General features: G+C 53.7%; 5 protein-coding genes across 5 annotated transcripts; 2 read left to right on the top strand and 3 right to left on the bottom strand.

The window, feature by feature from the left end:
* Nucleotides 1-141: 141 nt before the first annotated feature.
* Nucleotides 142-2,406, bottom strand: KD926_000467 (oligopeptidase family protein; the record flags this gene model as incomplete). Its single annotated transcript, XM_053096373.1, has 2 exons — nucleotides 142-2,299; nucleotides 2,390-2,406. The coding sequence occupies 2 exons, from the start codon at nucleotides 2,404-2,406 to the stop codon at nucleotides 142-144; spliced, it is 2,175 nt and encodes a 724-aa protein (XP_052959537.1).
* Nucleotides 2,407-3,467: 1,061 nt separating this feature from the next.
* Nucleotides 3,468-4,238, top strand: KD926_000466 (uncharacterized protein; the record flags this gene model as incomplete). Its single annotated transcript, XM_053096372.1, has 1 exon — nucleotides 3,468-4,238. One exon carries the CDS (start codon nucleotides 3,468-3,470, stop codon nucleotides 4,236-4,238), a length of 771 nt encoding a protein of 256 aa, XP_052959536.1.
* Nucleotides 4,239-4,593: 355 nt separating this feature from the next.
* On the bottom strand, nucleotides 4,594-11,289 carry KD926_000465 (ATP-dependent RNA helicase BRR2; the record flags this gene model as incomplete). The annotated part of the gene is made up of 1 exon (XM_053096371.1): nucleotides 4,594-11,289. One exon carries the CDS (start codon nucleotides 11,287-11,289, stop codon nucleotides 4,594-4,596), a length of 6,696 nt encoding a protein of 2,231 aa, XP_052959535.1.
* A 145-nt stretch (nucleotides 11,290-11,434) lies between these two features.
* On the top strand, nucleotides 11,435-14,808 carry KD926_000464 (mismatch repair ATPase MSH1; the record flags this gene model as incomplete). The annotated part of the gene is made up of 3 exons (XM_053096370.1): nucleotides 11,435-11,641; nucleotides 11,694-12,098; nucleotides 12,175-14,808. 3 exons carry the CDS (start codon nucleotides 11,435-11,437, stop codon nucleotides 14,806-14,808), a joined length of 3,246 nt encoding a protein of 1,081 aa, XP_052959534.1.
* A 199-nt stretch (nucleotides 14,809-15,007) lies between these two features.
* KD926_000463 (ureidoglycolate hydrolase) lies at nucleotides 15,008-15,850 on the bottom strand (the record flags this gene model as incomplete). Its single annotated transcript, XM_053096369.1, has 1 exon — nucleotides 15,008-15,850. One exon carries the CDS (start codon nucleotides 15,848-15,850, stop codon nucleotides 15,008-15,010), a length of 843 nt encoding a protein of 280 aa, XP_052959533.1.
* Nucleotides 15,851-15,974: the final 124 nt, after the last annotated feature.

Genomic DNA, 15,974 nt, shown 5'->3' with positions numbered 1-15,974 from the left:
AGGGTTTTAGAGCAAAGTGATGGTGGATTAAATCACCATTGTTCTCGCATAATGAAATAGTCAAATTGCAGCAAACATAAAGATCATTATATCGATATTCCCGCCCCATGAAGGGCGAACCCCAGGCTAAGTAAAACGTGATTATGAAAGCGCCATTCTACTCAACCCCTTTTCCAGCGAATTTCTTTTGTTCGACGTATCCTCCGTGGGCGGACTGCTAGCCGGAGGAAGCCCGACATACTTGTTGATCCAGTTGAAAACGGTGTTGTGCCACAGCAGAGAATTCTCGGGGTTCAGCACCCAATGGTTCTCGTCTGGGAACGTCAGGAACTGACTGGCCACGCCGCGGATTTGCAGAATGTTGAAGGCCGCCAGTCCCTCGGCAATGGTCAGCCGATAATCCAGCTCATTGTGGATGATCAAGTGCGGCGTCTGCCACTTATCGGTGTGTCGAGATGGATCCCACCTGTCCCAGTTCTCGGGCACTTTCCAGATGGGGCCCTCGAGATCGTGCACGGGGAAGTACATCTCCTCGGTACTGAGCAGTGAGCGCACGGAGAAGACTCCATCGTGGGTTACAAGGGCCTTAAATCGACGCCCCAAAGGATGGCCTTGGATCCAATTCATCATGTACCCGCCATACGACGCTCCAAGAGCCACCGCTCGGTCGGTGTCCACATAGTCTAAGTTCTTTTCAATGTAGTCGAGGCCTTTCTCCAGATCAACGTAGGGTCGTCCGCCCCAATTTCCGCGGATCGCATCGGTGAATGCCTGTCCGTATCCCGTGCTTCCGGTGGGGTTGGGGGTGACGACAACATACCCCTGCTCGGCAAAGACAGCGGGGTTCCAGCGCGTGCTCCATTGATCATTCCATGCCCCTTGCGGTCCACCATGAACCAGGTAGGCGAGTGGGTATTTATTTCCCGGTTTGAAGTGAGACGGCTTCACTACCCAGGCATGGACTGGGTGGTCTTCGGCTCCCTTAAACCAAATTTCGTCAACCTGAGCGGCAGAAAGTCCGAAGCTTGCGCCACCCCGACCGATAGATGATATTACGCGCGTGTTATCGGGAGAAGCGGGATCAACAATGCTCCAGACGCTATTATCGACGAGGCTGTTGCTGGAAACAAGAAGGCTAGACGATTGAGACGATGCCGGGTAAACCTCTGTCACGTAGCCCGAGGAAGTAATCTTCTTGAGCACATCAGGAGTTGAGTTGCGGATATTGGCGAGGGGAAACTGGTAAAGCACTCCGCGTCCGTCCTCCTCAACTTGAACGAACAGCGACTTGTCGTCGTTCGCGAAAGTCAGCGCGGATGGGCTCAGCTTCCAAAGCCCTTCGCCACCACCCGACGACCCAAACGCTTCGATCATCTCACCATTCCACGGGTTCGGTACGTATAGTATGCGATTCTTGTCCGACTCGTAGCCATCCTTGCGCATCGCTAAAAGAGCAATCGAACCACCGTCCGACGAGAGGACCGGAGATGACATGGCGCCTTCCAGACCTTTCACGGCACATATTTTAGACTGGGACGCTTCCATGCTAGTCCAGGAAAACATTGGGCAGTAGTAACACGAGCACGACGTATGAGTGGCCGGATTCAAACTCGGGTCCTTAGCCACGAAGACAATCGCACTGGAGCTAATGTCAAAGTCACTGGATCCCCCAAATGGTGGGATGGGCGATTCAACGCCAGCCAAGCCGGACACCGAGATCAGGTTGGTCAGCCCCGAAACGGAATACTTGCCGGCATGTCTGGTGGCAGGGGACAGCGGGGCGCGTTGAAGCAAGCCATACCAAATGGCATTCCTCTGAGGCCCGATGTACGAGTCCCAATGCCTGACAAACAGAGAAGTATAGAGCTTGCCTGTGCTGAGAGGCTTCTTGGCATCATGGGGATTGAACAGCGACCCGTCGGGATTTGCTTTGCCGGTCACCGCAAAGCCGATCTTGCCAGGCTCGACGACCGTGACCTTTAGATCGGACACGGGTCCTGGGACCGTGCCTGCGGTGTAAGTTTTGTTTGTTTCGCGTGCATCGCCGATGATGAAGCTCGTGTTGCCATTGGCCTTTGATTTCAACCAGACGATCTGATCGGAATTGTCCAGCCACTGCGGGGAGCTCGCACCGGGATCATTGGTGACTAGGGCAGAGCGGCCCGTGGCAATGTCCAACACTCGGATTTCGCTAGTCTTCGAATGGGATTCAAACGAGTAGGAGGTCTGAGTATAGACGGCGAGGGTGCCAGAAGAATTGGGGACGGCGCCTGAGCGGCGAGGAGCTCCAAGAAGGACCCTAGAGGAGATCAGTCAGCGTGTAACTGGGGAGAAAGGGTACACAGAGTTCCAGGAACCGCCGGTTTCCCCGCAGCTAGTGGCAACTTACTCTGGATTGAACTTCATTGATCGAATGGTCATGTCAACGCTCTTACAAAAGGGGATTGACAATGCCGATGAAAGACTAGTCCAAGTGACTTTCAGGGAAGTGAGAGAGTGAATGAAGAATGAGGAGAAGGAGAGAGGAAGGAGGTGAGCTCCAGCCGATGCGGAGAAGCAGCAGACCGTCCCTTCCTTCCTTATCACACCACAGCGCCCAGTCGGGTTTAGCGCGATCAACCGCTAGTCGGTGGCCCCGTGACACCGGATGCCCGATTGGGAAGTCTGTGGATACCCCAGACTCCGAGGGTCCTTGATGCCTGAGGTTGCAATGACTATTCCCTGTAGGCAGACCTGGAGAAGGGCATCATCTTCCTCGTCAATCATCTTCTTGATCATTCCCTCAAATTGAAATAGTTAAATTCATTCATTTGATCATCCTTGGCAGCCCTTTGCCTTTCAGAAAACTTACAGAGTACAACACATATATATCCGAGTGATCCGAATACCAACCAGCTCTAGTTGCGTTGAGATGAAATCGGAGAAGTTGTATATCGCCGAGTTGAACACGGTCCTATACTGGTCCAACCATATTTCGTAACTACGGTGTACAATTCGCCTCTTGGCTCCGATGATGATGTAATGAATGAGCCTGACAGCGGCACACCCTCAAATAGTAACGGAAGGGAATATCTCTCGACGGCTTGGCGAGCGGAGAGGAGGGAGCAGGACGAGAAAGCGATGACGTCGGAGGGATTTTCCACGTGCTCAAGCCTCCACATCCGATCAGCCAACGTCATCGACTGCTTTCTTTGTGCCACCGTCCATCCCTCTGAACGGAAGACTCCGTGGGGTATTGATACTGTATTCATTGGGCATTCACAGCCCACGATGGCGTCACGCCGCATTTCCGAGGAGGAGGGGCTTTGCAGTGTACGGTCTATATATTCATAGTAGATCCGTCCCTTCCTCTCCACCTCCACACTCCACACTCCACTTTGCTACTGCACTAAATCTACCATTCAAGCACGCAGCTTACTTCTCCACCCTAGTTCGGACTATTGTCTCTCTAGTGACTACCACCCAACATGTCTGGCATTCTACACAAGGTCAAGGAGGCTGTGACCCATCACCACCACCATGATACCTCGCACAAGAGTGACAAGGCCCATGCCCAAAACCCCACTACCACTCAGACCCAAGGCCCTCATTCCAGCAACGCCGCCAACAAAGCCGACCCTCGTGTAGACAGCGACCTCGACGGACGCGGTGTCAACCCTACTACCACCATCTCTTCTGGTCCTTACCTTCACGGCGCAGTCAGCCCCAATGACAAGCCCACCTACAACAGGGCCTGGACAGGCGACTCCGACGGCATCTCCCCGCGAACTAGCACCGTCAACACCAACGCCAACGCCTACGACGCGCCGCGCACCGACGACCCCAGCACCGGCCCCGCTCCATCCACCGCGGGTCCTCACTCCAGCAACGTAGCCAACAAGGCGGACCCGCGCGTGGACAGCGACCTGTCAAGTGCTAAGGCAAAGGAAGACACCAGCCGGTTCTACAACGAGGTGCGACAGGGAAGCATCGGCGGTGCTGGCATCATCCATGCCTCGGGAAGCAATGGACCGACCACTACCAAGACCTTTGATCCCCATGCCTCTCTCCCTAGCGGCGGTGCCCCTCAGATCCACTCGTCCTCCGCGGCGGGCAGCAGCTACAATACCCCCGGTAGCGGTCGTGCCTCGCACACTGCTGGTCCCCATGACAGCGATGTCGCTAACAAGATGGACCCCAGGGTGGACTCCGATCTGGATGGCTCTCGTACCATGGGCGCCCAGCGTGATGGCTACTAAGCGCGCTTAAACGAGGATGATTGTGATACCCGCTTGAAACTAACTCAAGATGTTTTTTTTTCTTCTCTTTTGTATTTCAGCTCTTAAATTAGTTGTTTGATCGCTCTTTCATGCAACTGTACATTAATAACGAGGTTCAAGATGATAGCTTTAATTGATCTCACTTTCTGACGACTACTGCTTAGTTCTAAGGGACTGGAACGGACGAATTCTGTAAACTCCAACTCATCTTTTGTCTGACATCATTTCATATAATTACAATCAACCAACAAACCCACTCCATAAACCACAAATTCATAAAAATAATTTTGGAGTATAAACGAGATCAAAGAAAATAGATAACAGTACACATCATTTACTCTTCTTCCTCTTCACTCTCATCCTCCTCCATACCCTCCGCAGCCGTCACAGTGAATGTAGGAGCTTGATCCACACCAACGTAGCTGTCGCTCATCAAATACAGCGTCAGTTCATGCTCACCTGGCGTAGGCACGATGTACTCCAAACGCAGCTCCAGTTTGTGACCAATAGTGACACGCTTGATAGCGAGCAGGTTCTTGGTCTTCTCGTCTCCCACGACCAGCCACCAGTTCTCCATCTTCTTGTTGGGGTAGAAGGGTGCGTGCACCGTCGTGTCCGGCTCCTCGTCCTCTTCGATCTCTCGCTCGATCTTGACCTTGAGATAGGCCGGTTCGCCCGAGGTGACGTTCTCCGGATCCTCCACTTGGAAGTCCAGGTCGATGTTGGGGTACTTCTCGTTGGTGAAGGCGGCGGCCTGGGCCAGCTGCTTGTTGTCCAGTCCGAGACGTTTGATGAGGGTAGCGTAGTCCTTGTTCTCGGAGGGGTCCATGGACTCCATGAATTCGAAGATGTCATTGATGCTGCGCGAAGGGGTCGGGTTAGTATCGCTGCGGAGTTTGGCTGAGGGAGACGAAGGAGGGACATACTTGTATTCGTTGGCGACCTTGATGACCTCCGGACCAAAGTGGGGGATCTGCTTCAAGGGGCTATCCCGATCCCACATGGCCTGGACCACCATCTGTGACATCTCCATGGCATTCATAGCATTCAGGTGTCCCTCCGACGAGAGAACGTCCACACATGCGCTGAGTAAATTGAGGATCTTGCTAACAATGACTTCCTGGTCCTTGGCAAGATCAATGGGCAGCTGCATGCGCGAGAAGTGAGCTTGCAGCAGCACGAAGGCCTTGAAGTGAGGAGAGTCGTAGGCGGTCTCGGACATCTTCACGGGCACACGATCATAAACACGGCGCAGAATGTGATCTTCATGACGGCGCATTTGGATAGACTCGAATTCCGTGGCAGAGGTGACGATCTCGAGAATGCCCTTGAGCTTCGTGCGAGCAGACAGCGAGAGGAGGAAGGTCTGCATGGTAATGAACGAAATGTTGTAGTACGCGCCGATCATTGCCGCGTTCAAGGGAGAAACGCTGTCATCCTCTTCATCCAGATCGATGATCTTGGCTTCGGTAAGCTCCTTCAGCGTGTTCTCCACGAGCTCGGATAGGAAAGTACTGAGACCCTCGTGGCTGACATCGCTAAGTCCGTAGAAACTAGGGTTGGCAAATAAACGACGGTAGAAGTAGGTATGCGTCATCCAGTCAACGGCATCCTGCGTTGATGTGATGGTCCGGGTACTGGTCTCGGTCACGAAAGCATCGTGGAGGTAGGCCTGCAGGTGACTCTCCACGGGCAGAGCCTCGTTGAGGAACTTCTTGTAATACTCACGCTTCACGGCCGGAACCATCAGGACACCACGACCGATTTTATCCTCTCCCGGGCGGGAAGCCTTGCCGAACATTTGCAGAATCTCACTGATAGGATAATCAATGTATCGATGCTCCCGACCCTCGAAGAACTGCGTTCCCATGACAATCACTAGGTGTGCAGTGAGATTGAGCTCCCAGCAAACATCGCGCGAGGCAAGAAGCACCTGGATGGCACCGATCGTGAACAGGTGAGAGACAATTCGCTTGTCCGTGGGACTCAACGCCTCGTGGTAATACCCGATACCGTGAGACAGCGACTCGGCGAGAGTTCGCTCTTGAACACGGTTCAAAAGAGGGGCCAGTTCGTTGACATCGGCATTCAGGAATCGATCTTCATTGTCATCAATAGCACAAGCAGCCAGCATATCCATTGCCGTCGAACGTGTTTGCTTCCGGTTCGGCACGAAAACCAGCGCGGGCTTGTCCGGAGACAGCTGCAGGATGGAGAGATACGCGGGTCGCGCCATCGCAAGCATGAGGGAGGGGAAGTGAGGGATGGTAAAAGACTGAAGGTGGAGTTCAAGAGGGACCGGGCGGGCGTGAGGGCTGAAGTTATAAATGGTGTGCTTGTTGGCGCCAATCCACTCACCAATGTCGCGGGCATTGGCCAAGGGCACACTCAATCCAACAAGGCGCAGACCGTTCTCGAGCTGCAGAGCAATGGAATGCATTCGAGAGACCACCACCTCGTACACATAGCCGCCGTAGCCTCCCAGCATGTGAAGCTCGTCCGCAATGAACAGTTGAACGGTCTGTAAGTTCTTACGTCTTTGCCACTGCCTGGACAGAACGTCCCACTGATTGGGTGTAGCGAGGACCAAGTCCGCCTGCTCCAAGAGCTTCAGATCGGCCGTTGTTTCACCAGTGAGCTTCACAATGTTCTTGCCACCAGCGACATTTTCCAATCGCTTTTCCCAGTCAGCAAGTCGCTGATCGACAAGTTCTTGGAACGGACTGATGTAAACAGCCCGGCCGGCATCCTCCGTAGACCAGTGCCGAAGCAAAGCAAGCTCGGCACAGACCGTTTTTCCGCTACCGGTCGGGGCACCGACGAAGACATTGTCATCCGTGTCGAAAAGGGACTTGAAGGTCTGCGTCTGAACCTTGTTGAAGTACTGCCAATCGGGGTACAGTTGCTGGTAATCATCGCGTTTTAGCGCCTTGACGGGAGCCCGCTGCATATCCAACAGAGGCGTATGCGGCGGGAAGCGCTCGGGGAGAATCAGCTTTTGGAAAGACACAGCAATCTTCGTTTCCGAATGCATCCAACGGTCCGACACAAGCGAAATGAAGTAGTTAGGGGGCATGGGTTCGGTAATAGCCACGGTGAACTCCACAAGGTGTTCGTTCATCTCCGCCTCGGCGTAGTCTTTTCGCAGGACGAACTGATCATGGAAAAGAATGTCCTCACCGTCGCAGTCTTCAACCAAAATCCAGAAGTCCTGAGCAGTACCGTGCACGCTCTCGTCCCACACGAAGTTAGGCGTTATAGATAGCTCAACACGGAGCATGGAGCGAGTGATGGGTTGAACCTGGGCCTGCACCTCCAAGCGGGGGAACTTCGCAACAAGGTCACAGACAACTCGACCGGCCTTGGGCATGCCCAAGAGTTCACCCATGCGTGGAGGGTCAAGATCAAAGTAGCTGGACCAGGGCACATCGATCCGCTCAGCCTTCTGCATGATATCTCGGGGACAAGTAGGGAACTGGCGCAGTGGCGTCATGGTCGGCCACATCCGCTTCTCCGCCATCTTGCAAAGATCAAGAGCAGTCTTCGCCACAGAAGACCAGCCCTTCTTCAGGGTGACTTCGAACAATGCTCGTAGGATACGCCCGGCAGACTGGGTGACATAGACCATGTCTGCCATCAGAGCGAGACCGTCGAGTTTGAGTCTTGAAATGTACGCCTGCAAAAGGACATTGATCTTGGAATGGGGTTCATCGATGCCTTCTTTGACGGGAACAGGCACACGGCCTAGAAGTTTCGCTAATTCGAGTTTCTCATCCTGGCGAACGGGAATGTACTTGAATTCATCACTCAGAGCGAAGATGCGGAAAAGCTCAATGGTGGTGATCGATGGCTGGATGTGTTGCGAGTAGGTCAACATGGAGTTGTGACCGATGTAATAATGCGAGGCAATTCGACCCAGCTCGGTGGATTGCAAACGGCCAGCCTTCTTCTCATACTTGACGAGACCGGCCCGTTCCAAGATGGTCGCCGCAGAGTGAACAAGATCAACACGCTTCTGTTCCAATGCATCGTCGTTCTCGTAATCCGCTCCAACACTGTACAGCCCAGGAGAGCGAAGCATCCGTACATAGAGGTAAGTGTAACCTAACCAATCAACGGCCTCATCCCGCGTTCGGATGTTTCCAAGAACAATCTCAGCATTCATGTTGTCGGCAAGTTTGCTCATGAGCTGACTCTCAATGGGTAGTTGCTGGTTCATGAGTGAAAGGTAGTATTGTATCTCGGTCTGGGACGTGATGATGATACCTTCACCAAACGTATCATATTGAGGACGACCCGCTCGGCCTAGCATCTGCAGCACATCCTGGGGACTGAGCTCGACCCAGCTACCCTTCTCTGGCGAGTAGATTTGAGTACCCTTGATGATGACGGTATGGGCGGGAAGATTGACACCCCAAGCAAGAGTGGCCGTGCAAACCAAGACCTGAATGCTGCCATCGGCAAAGAGGGCCTGAACCGAATCACGATCAGCAAGACTCAGACCAGCATGATGAATACCTAAGCCATATGGCATCAGATCCTTGAGCGAGGCGTCATCAACCGATTCAGCTTCTTCGGATAGAATGGCCCTGCTAGCGGCATCACTTCGCAGAATTTGACCTATCGTCTCCATCTCAAGAGCCTTGTCTCTGATGTACTTGGCTGTCTTGGCTGTTTCCTTTCGGGAGTGAACGAAAATCAACATCTGGTTCCGGCGTTGGCCGACCTGCTCGAGAACTTTGTTGTAGCAGATATCGTTCATGGTTTTCAGTTGCTTGATGGCCTTCTTGTCAGTAACGCCGATGAATTCCTGCTTCAGCGGGCACGGTCTGTAGGACCCATCGAAGTGGAACATGCCCTTAACAGGGTCGACTCGCAAGAAGTTTCCAACATCCCGGTAGTTGGGAAGAGTGGCACTAAGACCAACGATACGCGCTGGATCGCCAGTCTGTTCGCCCTTGCGAATAGATCGGCTGACGATGCTCTCAATCACGGGACCACGTTCATCATGAAGCAGATGGATTTCGTCGATAATAATCAGACGCACAAGCTTCGTGTAGCTGGTTTCAGACGCCTTTCTCGTGATGACATCGAACTTTTCGGGGGTCGTGACAATAATCTGGGTCTCGGCGATTTGCTGCTTCGTAAGCTGGCGATCTCCAGTAAGCTCAGCAACCCTAATGCCGTAAGGCTCAAGACGCTTGCCAAGGTTGCCGACTTGCTCTTGAACCAGGGCTTTTAGAGGAGAGATGTAGACAATTTTGAAGTCGTCGAGCATGATTTGTCCGGTTTCCGGGTTACGATTCTTCCCGATCTCTCGCAGAATCGTGAGCATGGCGACGTTGGTCTTTCCGGATCCCGTGGGTGCGCAAACGAGCATGTTTCCATCATCGTGGAAAGCCGTGGGGTAACATTTGGTTTGAATGCGATTGAGTTCCTTGGAGTTCCCGAAACCAACACGAGCCCATTCGGGCAGCTCCGTGGTCGGGATGTTTTTCTCGCCAGGATCTCTCTTGGCCTTCGGGGGCGGTACATGAATTTCTTCATAACCCTTGAACGTACGCTTGGTGGAGCCTTGGGGCAGTTTGACATTGGGGTTTGTCATAAGATGATTGCCCTGGTGGAACACAAGGTTTTCCAGGTTGATCAGTCTCTTGGGTTGGAGACCACCAACAATGCCACCATCTGCCGGCTTCTGCTCGGGCGCAGGCGCGCTTGGTACATCGACGTCCATCAGATCAAGTTTGATCTTTTTCTCAGGCCGGCCTGTCTCTTCTTCGCGGGCTGCCTTTCCACGGATTTCATCCAAAATAGCCCGGTGACCGGCCTCCACCATTTCGATTTCGACGAGATTCCGCGCATCCGCATCTTCGGCCACCCGTCGCCAGCGAGTCGCCCAAACAATCTTATCGCGGTTGGTGACTAGTTTGGCGACGAGGTCGGGATGGTCGTAATTGAACAAGTCCATGAGGTCGTTTTCGACGTCTCGTAGCGGCTTCTCTGCGCCGTCTTCTCCCTTGCCACCCAGTATCTCAAGGGCCCCAGTGGCCTTCTCTTGCTGAATATGGGCATCCGAGTAGGCGTTTCCGATCTGGCGCTGGAGCCAGTAGGCGTCAATCTCCCGGGCGGGGACATGAAGACCTTTGTCTCGGCGATCCTCACCGCGAGACAAACCACCATCAATGACCATTTCCTCGGTGCCATCTAGGTTCTCAAGGTCCGCCTTCTCGGTTGTTGTCTCATCAACACCAGGTGCGTCTTGTTGGTCCGCTTCTTCTTCATCCGAGTCTTCATCACGGACTTCATCGACGGTACCAATGCGCTCGTCGTCTTCGTCCTCTTCGTCAAAGACAACGGCGACACCTTGTCGCTCATCAAGCTCTTCACCACCCTCACCTTCTAGGCCACCGTCCATGTCTTCGTCGTCGTCCTGTGCATCGTAGTCGGTGATCTTCTTGCTCAGGTTCATGAGCTCATTAAATTCCTTAGGGTCCATGGAGCTTCCAAGCAAATCATCCACCTCCTTCTTCTTATCAAACTCCTTCATTTCTTCGTCTTTAAGAAGTTCCAGAACGGCGTCGGCGGCACTTCGAACGACTTCGTGCGGAACATCGCCAAGATGGCCGGCGGTTGTGGTGAGGATGAGATCGTAGGTAACGCGAGTGGCAGGTGTGCGAGGGCGATATTTCAGGCCTTCAACCACGGCGTCAGCAGCGGACAGGATGCCCTGACCCCGTAGTTGAGCCGGTTGGCCTCGTTGGCGTTTCTTCTGTTCTCGGGCGAGCACATCTTCTCCCTCTCGAATGGCGCCCCGTTCGATATCTGTCGGCCCAACAGCCTTCTTTTTCGATTTCGGCGCATTGTCGCGTGCGACATTACCACCCATCTCCCGAATGCTGATGCGACCTGCGAGGGATTCCGGGTCTCCGGTCGGTTCATCGTTGACGCGAGAAATAAAACGACGGTCCGCCTGGAGAACCAGGTTGGACATCGCCGAATATTTGTACTGTGAGATATTTTGGTCCGCCATTTTGATTAAGATGTAATGCGATTAAAAATTCCACAAATGAAGAAAAAAGAAAGAGAAAATCGTGTCACGACTTCTGCGAGTCGGCCGGGGAAGGCTCGGGGGAGCTCTGGGATCAACCGGCGCGTCGAGACTCCTGCGACAAGAAATGAATTCTGGGATGAGTAAATATCTTCTGATAGGCTTCACAAACCTGAAGCATCCTCCTGCAGCAGGCAAGCTCACTTGGTGGTGTAGGGTCGCAAGCTGCCTGAGATTGTTGCGTGGAAGTGAAGGAGTTGCGTCGAGTGTCGGGAAGTTCTGTCTAGCAGATTTCGGTGGCGAAGCGGGAAGGTTTGGCGAGTGGCAGCCTGAGGTATACATTACTCCCGCGGCTTTGGTCCTGCCAGGAACACGGAACAATCCAGACTCTCTCCAGACTCCTCCGCGACAACTCTCGTTTGGGGACCATGCGCCTCAATGGCCCTTCTATCGCTCGGCTGACCTCGCGACACTTTTACTCGACCGCTGAGATCAATGTCTCTCATGCATATTGCTGCCATGCGCGTCCCACGATCAGTCACGGTGCCGCCCGTCCATCGCTGCGCGTCGCGACGCCTATCCCGACATCACCCTTAGCATTCAGGAGAGGTGCAAAGACGAAATCAACCGTGAAGCTGAAGGACCTTCCACAGGGAGCGCTCAAATTGGAGCCATATACCGATACCGTCGACGATGCACCACGATATCCAACAGTCGTGCAAGGGCACAGGAACAACATGCAGAAATTCAAGAATTGTGTCATCTTGACCAGAGTAGGAGGCTTCTACGAGGTACGGATGACACTGCCAATACGGCCCAGGAATTTCCAGCAAGGTGAAATGAAGTAAATGCCTGACCAGATTCCAGCTTTACTTTGAGCAAGCCGAAGAGCTGGGCCCTTTACTAAACTTGAAGGTTGCTTCGAAAAAGACCAGTGCAGGCCCCGTTCCCATGGCGGGGTTTCCGTTTTTCCAATTAGATCGCTTCTTAAAGACACTGGTGCATGATCTCAACAAGTACGTAGCGATAAGCGAGGAATTTGCCCCTAGCACGGATGACAGGACACGCTCGAGCGGCCTTTTGTTTGATCGGAAAGTGACCAGAATCATCACCCCTGGTACGTTAATTGATGAGAAGTTCATGGATCCTTCAGAGAACAACTTCTTGCTGGCTATATACATCGATATCTCGTCGTTGCAAGCACAATTGGGACAACAACAGGACGAATCCTCATGCCAACATATCCTGTCGTCTGCATCGCAGCATGTAGGCCTATCCTGGCTAGATCTCTCAACGGGTGACTTCTTTACCCAGCTTACCACGGCGCAAATGCTCCCCTCCGCTATTGCGAGAATCGGCGCGCGTGAGATAGTTGTTGATCAAGACCTCCAGGATCTAGTTGGGCAGGAGTTGCAATCGCTGATCGGACACGACCAGCGCCTGATGACCCTTTTCCAGTTTCGCGAGGGGATCTTGCCAATGTCTCAGTGGGGTTCCATGTTAGAAGCCCCCATCGACGCAAAGGCAATGGACTCATTCACTCAAGAAGAAGTGGCTGCCGGTTCTAGCCTCTTGGAGTACATCAAAGCGCAACTTCAAGGTTCAAACATGAAACTTCAGCCCCCGCGCCGTCGGCACTTGGACGAATCAATGAACATTGACCGTAACAGTCTACGAGGCTTAGAAATCCTTGAATCTGCTCGTGATGGGTTTGGTAAAGGCAGTCTGCTGCATGCAGTTCGCCGCACGTCGACCAAGAGTGGAGCACGTCTCTTGAGAGATCGTCTTACGTCTCCGTCCACTTCTTTAGAGGTAGTCAATGAGCGATTGGATCTTGTTTCACTCTTTATCACCGATTATGAGCTACGTGACAACGTAATACAGCTACTCAAACGGAGCTACGATTCTCAACGCTTAGTTCAGAAGTTCACCCTGGGGCGAGGGGATCCCGATGATCTGATATGTCTGTCTCGGGCTATAGAGGCATCGAAAGAGATCAGAAGGGTTATGTCCGTTTCTACTTACCAAGAACACACTACCCCTAATGCCTCTAGCCTAGTGACGATGATTAACCGACTGCATCTCGACGGACCATCAGCGCTGGCAGACAGGATTTTGGCGGCCATTGACGAAGAGGGTCTGCAGCAGAAGCAGCGAATCGACGATGACACGGCTGCAGAGGCGGCCACCCTGGCACAACAGGTGGCCACGACTGAGGGTGTGCCGTCGGATCTGGAGGCGCTGCCGAAGAAAGTTAGAGCGAAGAGCAGCGATCGATCGAATACCGCGACCGACGAGCCTTCCGATGTCGAATCCTGGATCATGAGGCGCGATGCAAGCCCAGCGCTCCGCAGGCTTCATCAATCGTTGGCGAGCTTGCAGGATGAGAAAATTACTCTGACCCAGACACTCCGTGACGCGGTCGGGTCGGCCGCGTTGTCGCTCAAATGGACACCTGGCCTAGGACACATTTGCCATGTCAGGGCAGCTAAGATTTCACAGGAGGCATTGGAGGAATTGGGAGTCACGCGAAATGTTTCCTCAACCAAGTCCACACGATCTTTCTACCTCCCTGCCTGGACGGAGCTCGGCGGACGAATCGATCAGGTTAAGCTCCAGATCCGACAAGAGGAGCAGGCAATCTTCGAAAGTCTACGTCGGGAGGTAATTATGAACCTTGTGAAAATTCGGCGCAACGCGGCGGTTATGGACGAGTTGGACGTTGGGTGCTCCTTTGCGACGCTGGCAGAGGAGCAGCATCTCACCCGTCCGATTCTCACACATGGAACAAACCACAAGATTGTGGGCGGACGACACCCGACGGTCAAGCTCGGACTTGAAGAGCAGGGCCGACGCTTCGTCAGCAACGATTGCTTTCTAGGGGGGTCTGAACGCATCTGGCTCGTCACTGGGCCCAACATGGCCGGCAAAAGCACTTTTCTCCGCCAGAACGCGTTGATCACGATTCTCGCGCAGGTTGGGTCCTTCGTGCCCGCCGAGTACGCGGAGATCGGAATGGTCGACCAAATCTTTAGTCGGATCGGGGCCGCCGACGACCTTTTCCGGGACCAGTCGACATTCATGGTCGAGATGCTGGAGACCGCGACTATCCTGAAGCAGGCTACCCCTCGCTCTTTCGTGATCATGGACGAGGTTGGGCGCGGGACGACGCCGGAGGACGGAACGGCGGTCAGCTTTGCGTGCCTGCATCACCTGCATTATCGCAACCAATGCCGGACGCTGTTCGCGACCCATTTCCACTCCCTTGCAGATATGACGCAGGACTTTGAAGCGCTCGGTCGATACTGCACGGACGTTAAGGAAACGGCCTCGGGGTCGTTCTCCTTCGTCCACCGACTCCGCAAGGGAGTCAACCGCGAGTCTCATGCGTTGAAGGTGGCTCAGCTGGCCGGCCTGCCCTCGGAGACCATCGATATGGCCCATGCTGTTCGACAGAGCATACAAAGAGAGGTGAATATCAATGGGGAGGTTGCGTCATGAGACCAGACATGCTGGGTTTATTCCATTGCTCGTGTCCGTGCATGTATATATACCTGTATGTACAATAGCATCTGTTTCCACTTGTTCTGTTCAAGATACCACTCAATTTAATCTCGGTTCTCATTTCAATCCTCCAACATTCTGATTGACAGATACCCTTGCTTCTTCTTCCACTTCCCATCACCGCATTCCCACTTTCTTAGAGCTTCGCCTTAACCACCCCACCCCTCAAAGACCCTAACACCGCATCCCATTTTAACTCCACCACCACGCCCTCCCCAAACGCCGCTTCCTGACAATCCTCATCCCCAACGCCGTTCACAAACTGCGCCACCAAAAAATCCACCCTCCGCTTCCCCACCACCACCATCGGCGCATGCCACGTCCCAGCCCCATACGTAACGGCCTGTCCGCCACGCGCCACAAACGCCCTCAAGTTCTGCAGATCCGGCGGGTCGCGGATCGTCGTGGAGCCGGAGTCTGTCGTCGCCGTGATGGTCTGGCCCTTGAGCGTAGGGGCTACGATGACGAGGTAGTACGGTTCTTCTTCTTCTTTGTTGTCATCTGCCCGCCACAGGGGTCCTTCAGCACTAGATCTGGTGCTGGCCTGGCTGGACAGATCGATAGGAATGAAGGTCTGCGTCGTGAAGGGGTGACGTTCAAGGATGCGGACGTCGAACACGGGCGTTTTTTGCGATTGCGATTGCAACCTCGCCCCATGCGGGGCAGAATCAATCGTCCGAAGCTGTCTCGGAAAGCAGCAGAACATGCTCATGCGGGCGGAGGCGGCGCGGCCGCTGGGGCAAGCACCGGCATATTGGTCGAGGAGCGGAGACACGGGGCTGTATTTTAGGGCGGAGGACTGGTTGGCAAGTTCTGGGGCAGGGTGGTGAGGCGGGAGAGAGGAGAGGTCTGCTGGTGCTGCGGAGAGATGGCGGGGAAGAGGCGAGACGATGGCGGTGCCGAATGGGGCGAAGGACTCTGGGGTGAGAGGTTCGGGGGTCAGATGGAGGGTTGGGTTGGAAGGGAGAGTTGGTGCCATTGTTTTGGTGGCGATTAGCCTGTGGGAGTATGGGTAATATGGAAATGTGAGGAGATTGTAGAAAAACAAGACAAGGACCAGCCTTGTAAAGTAGGTAGTTGGGGTTTAAATAGCGAGAGAGCAA

The sequence above is a fragment of the Aspergillus affinis genome (genome assembly GCF_023601865.1).
Source record: "Aspergillus affinis strain CMG 70 chromosome Unknown NODE_10_length_487445_cov_86_957759, whole genome shotgun sequence".
NCBI lineage: Eukaryota > Fungi > Ascomycota > Eurotiomycetes > Eurotiales > Aspergillaceae > Aspergillus > Aspergillus affinis.
Note: the sequence above shows the minus strand (reverse complement) of the source record. Positions and strands in the feature narration are given on the sequence as shown.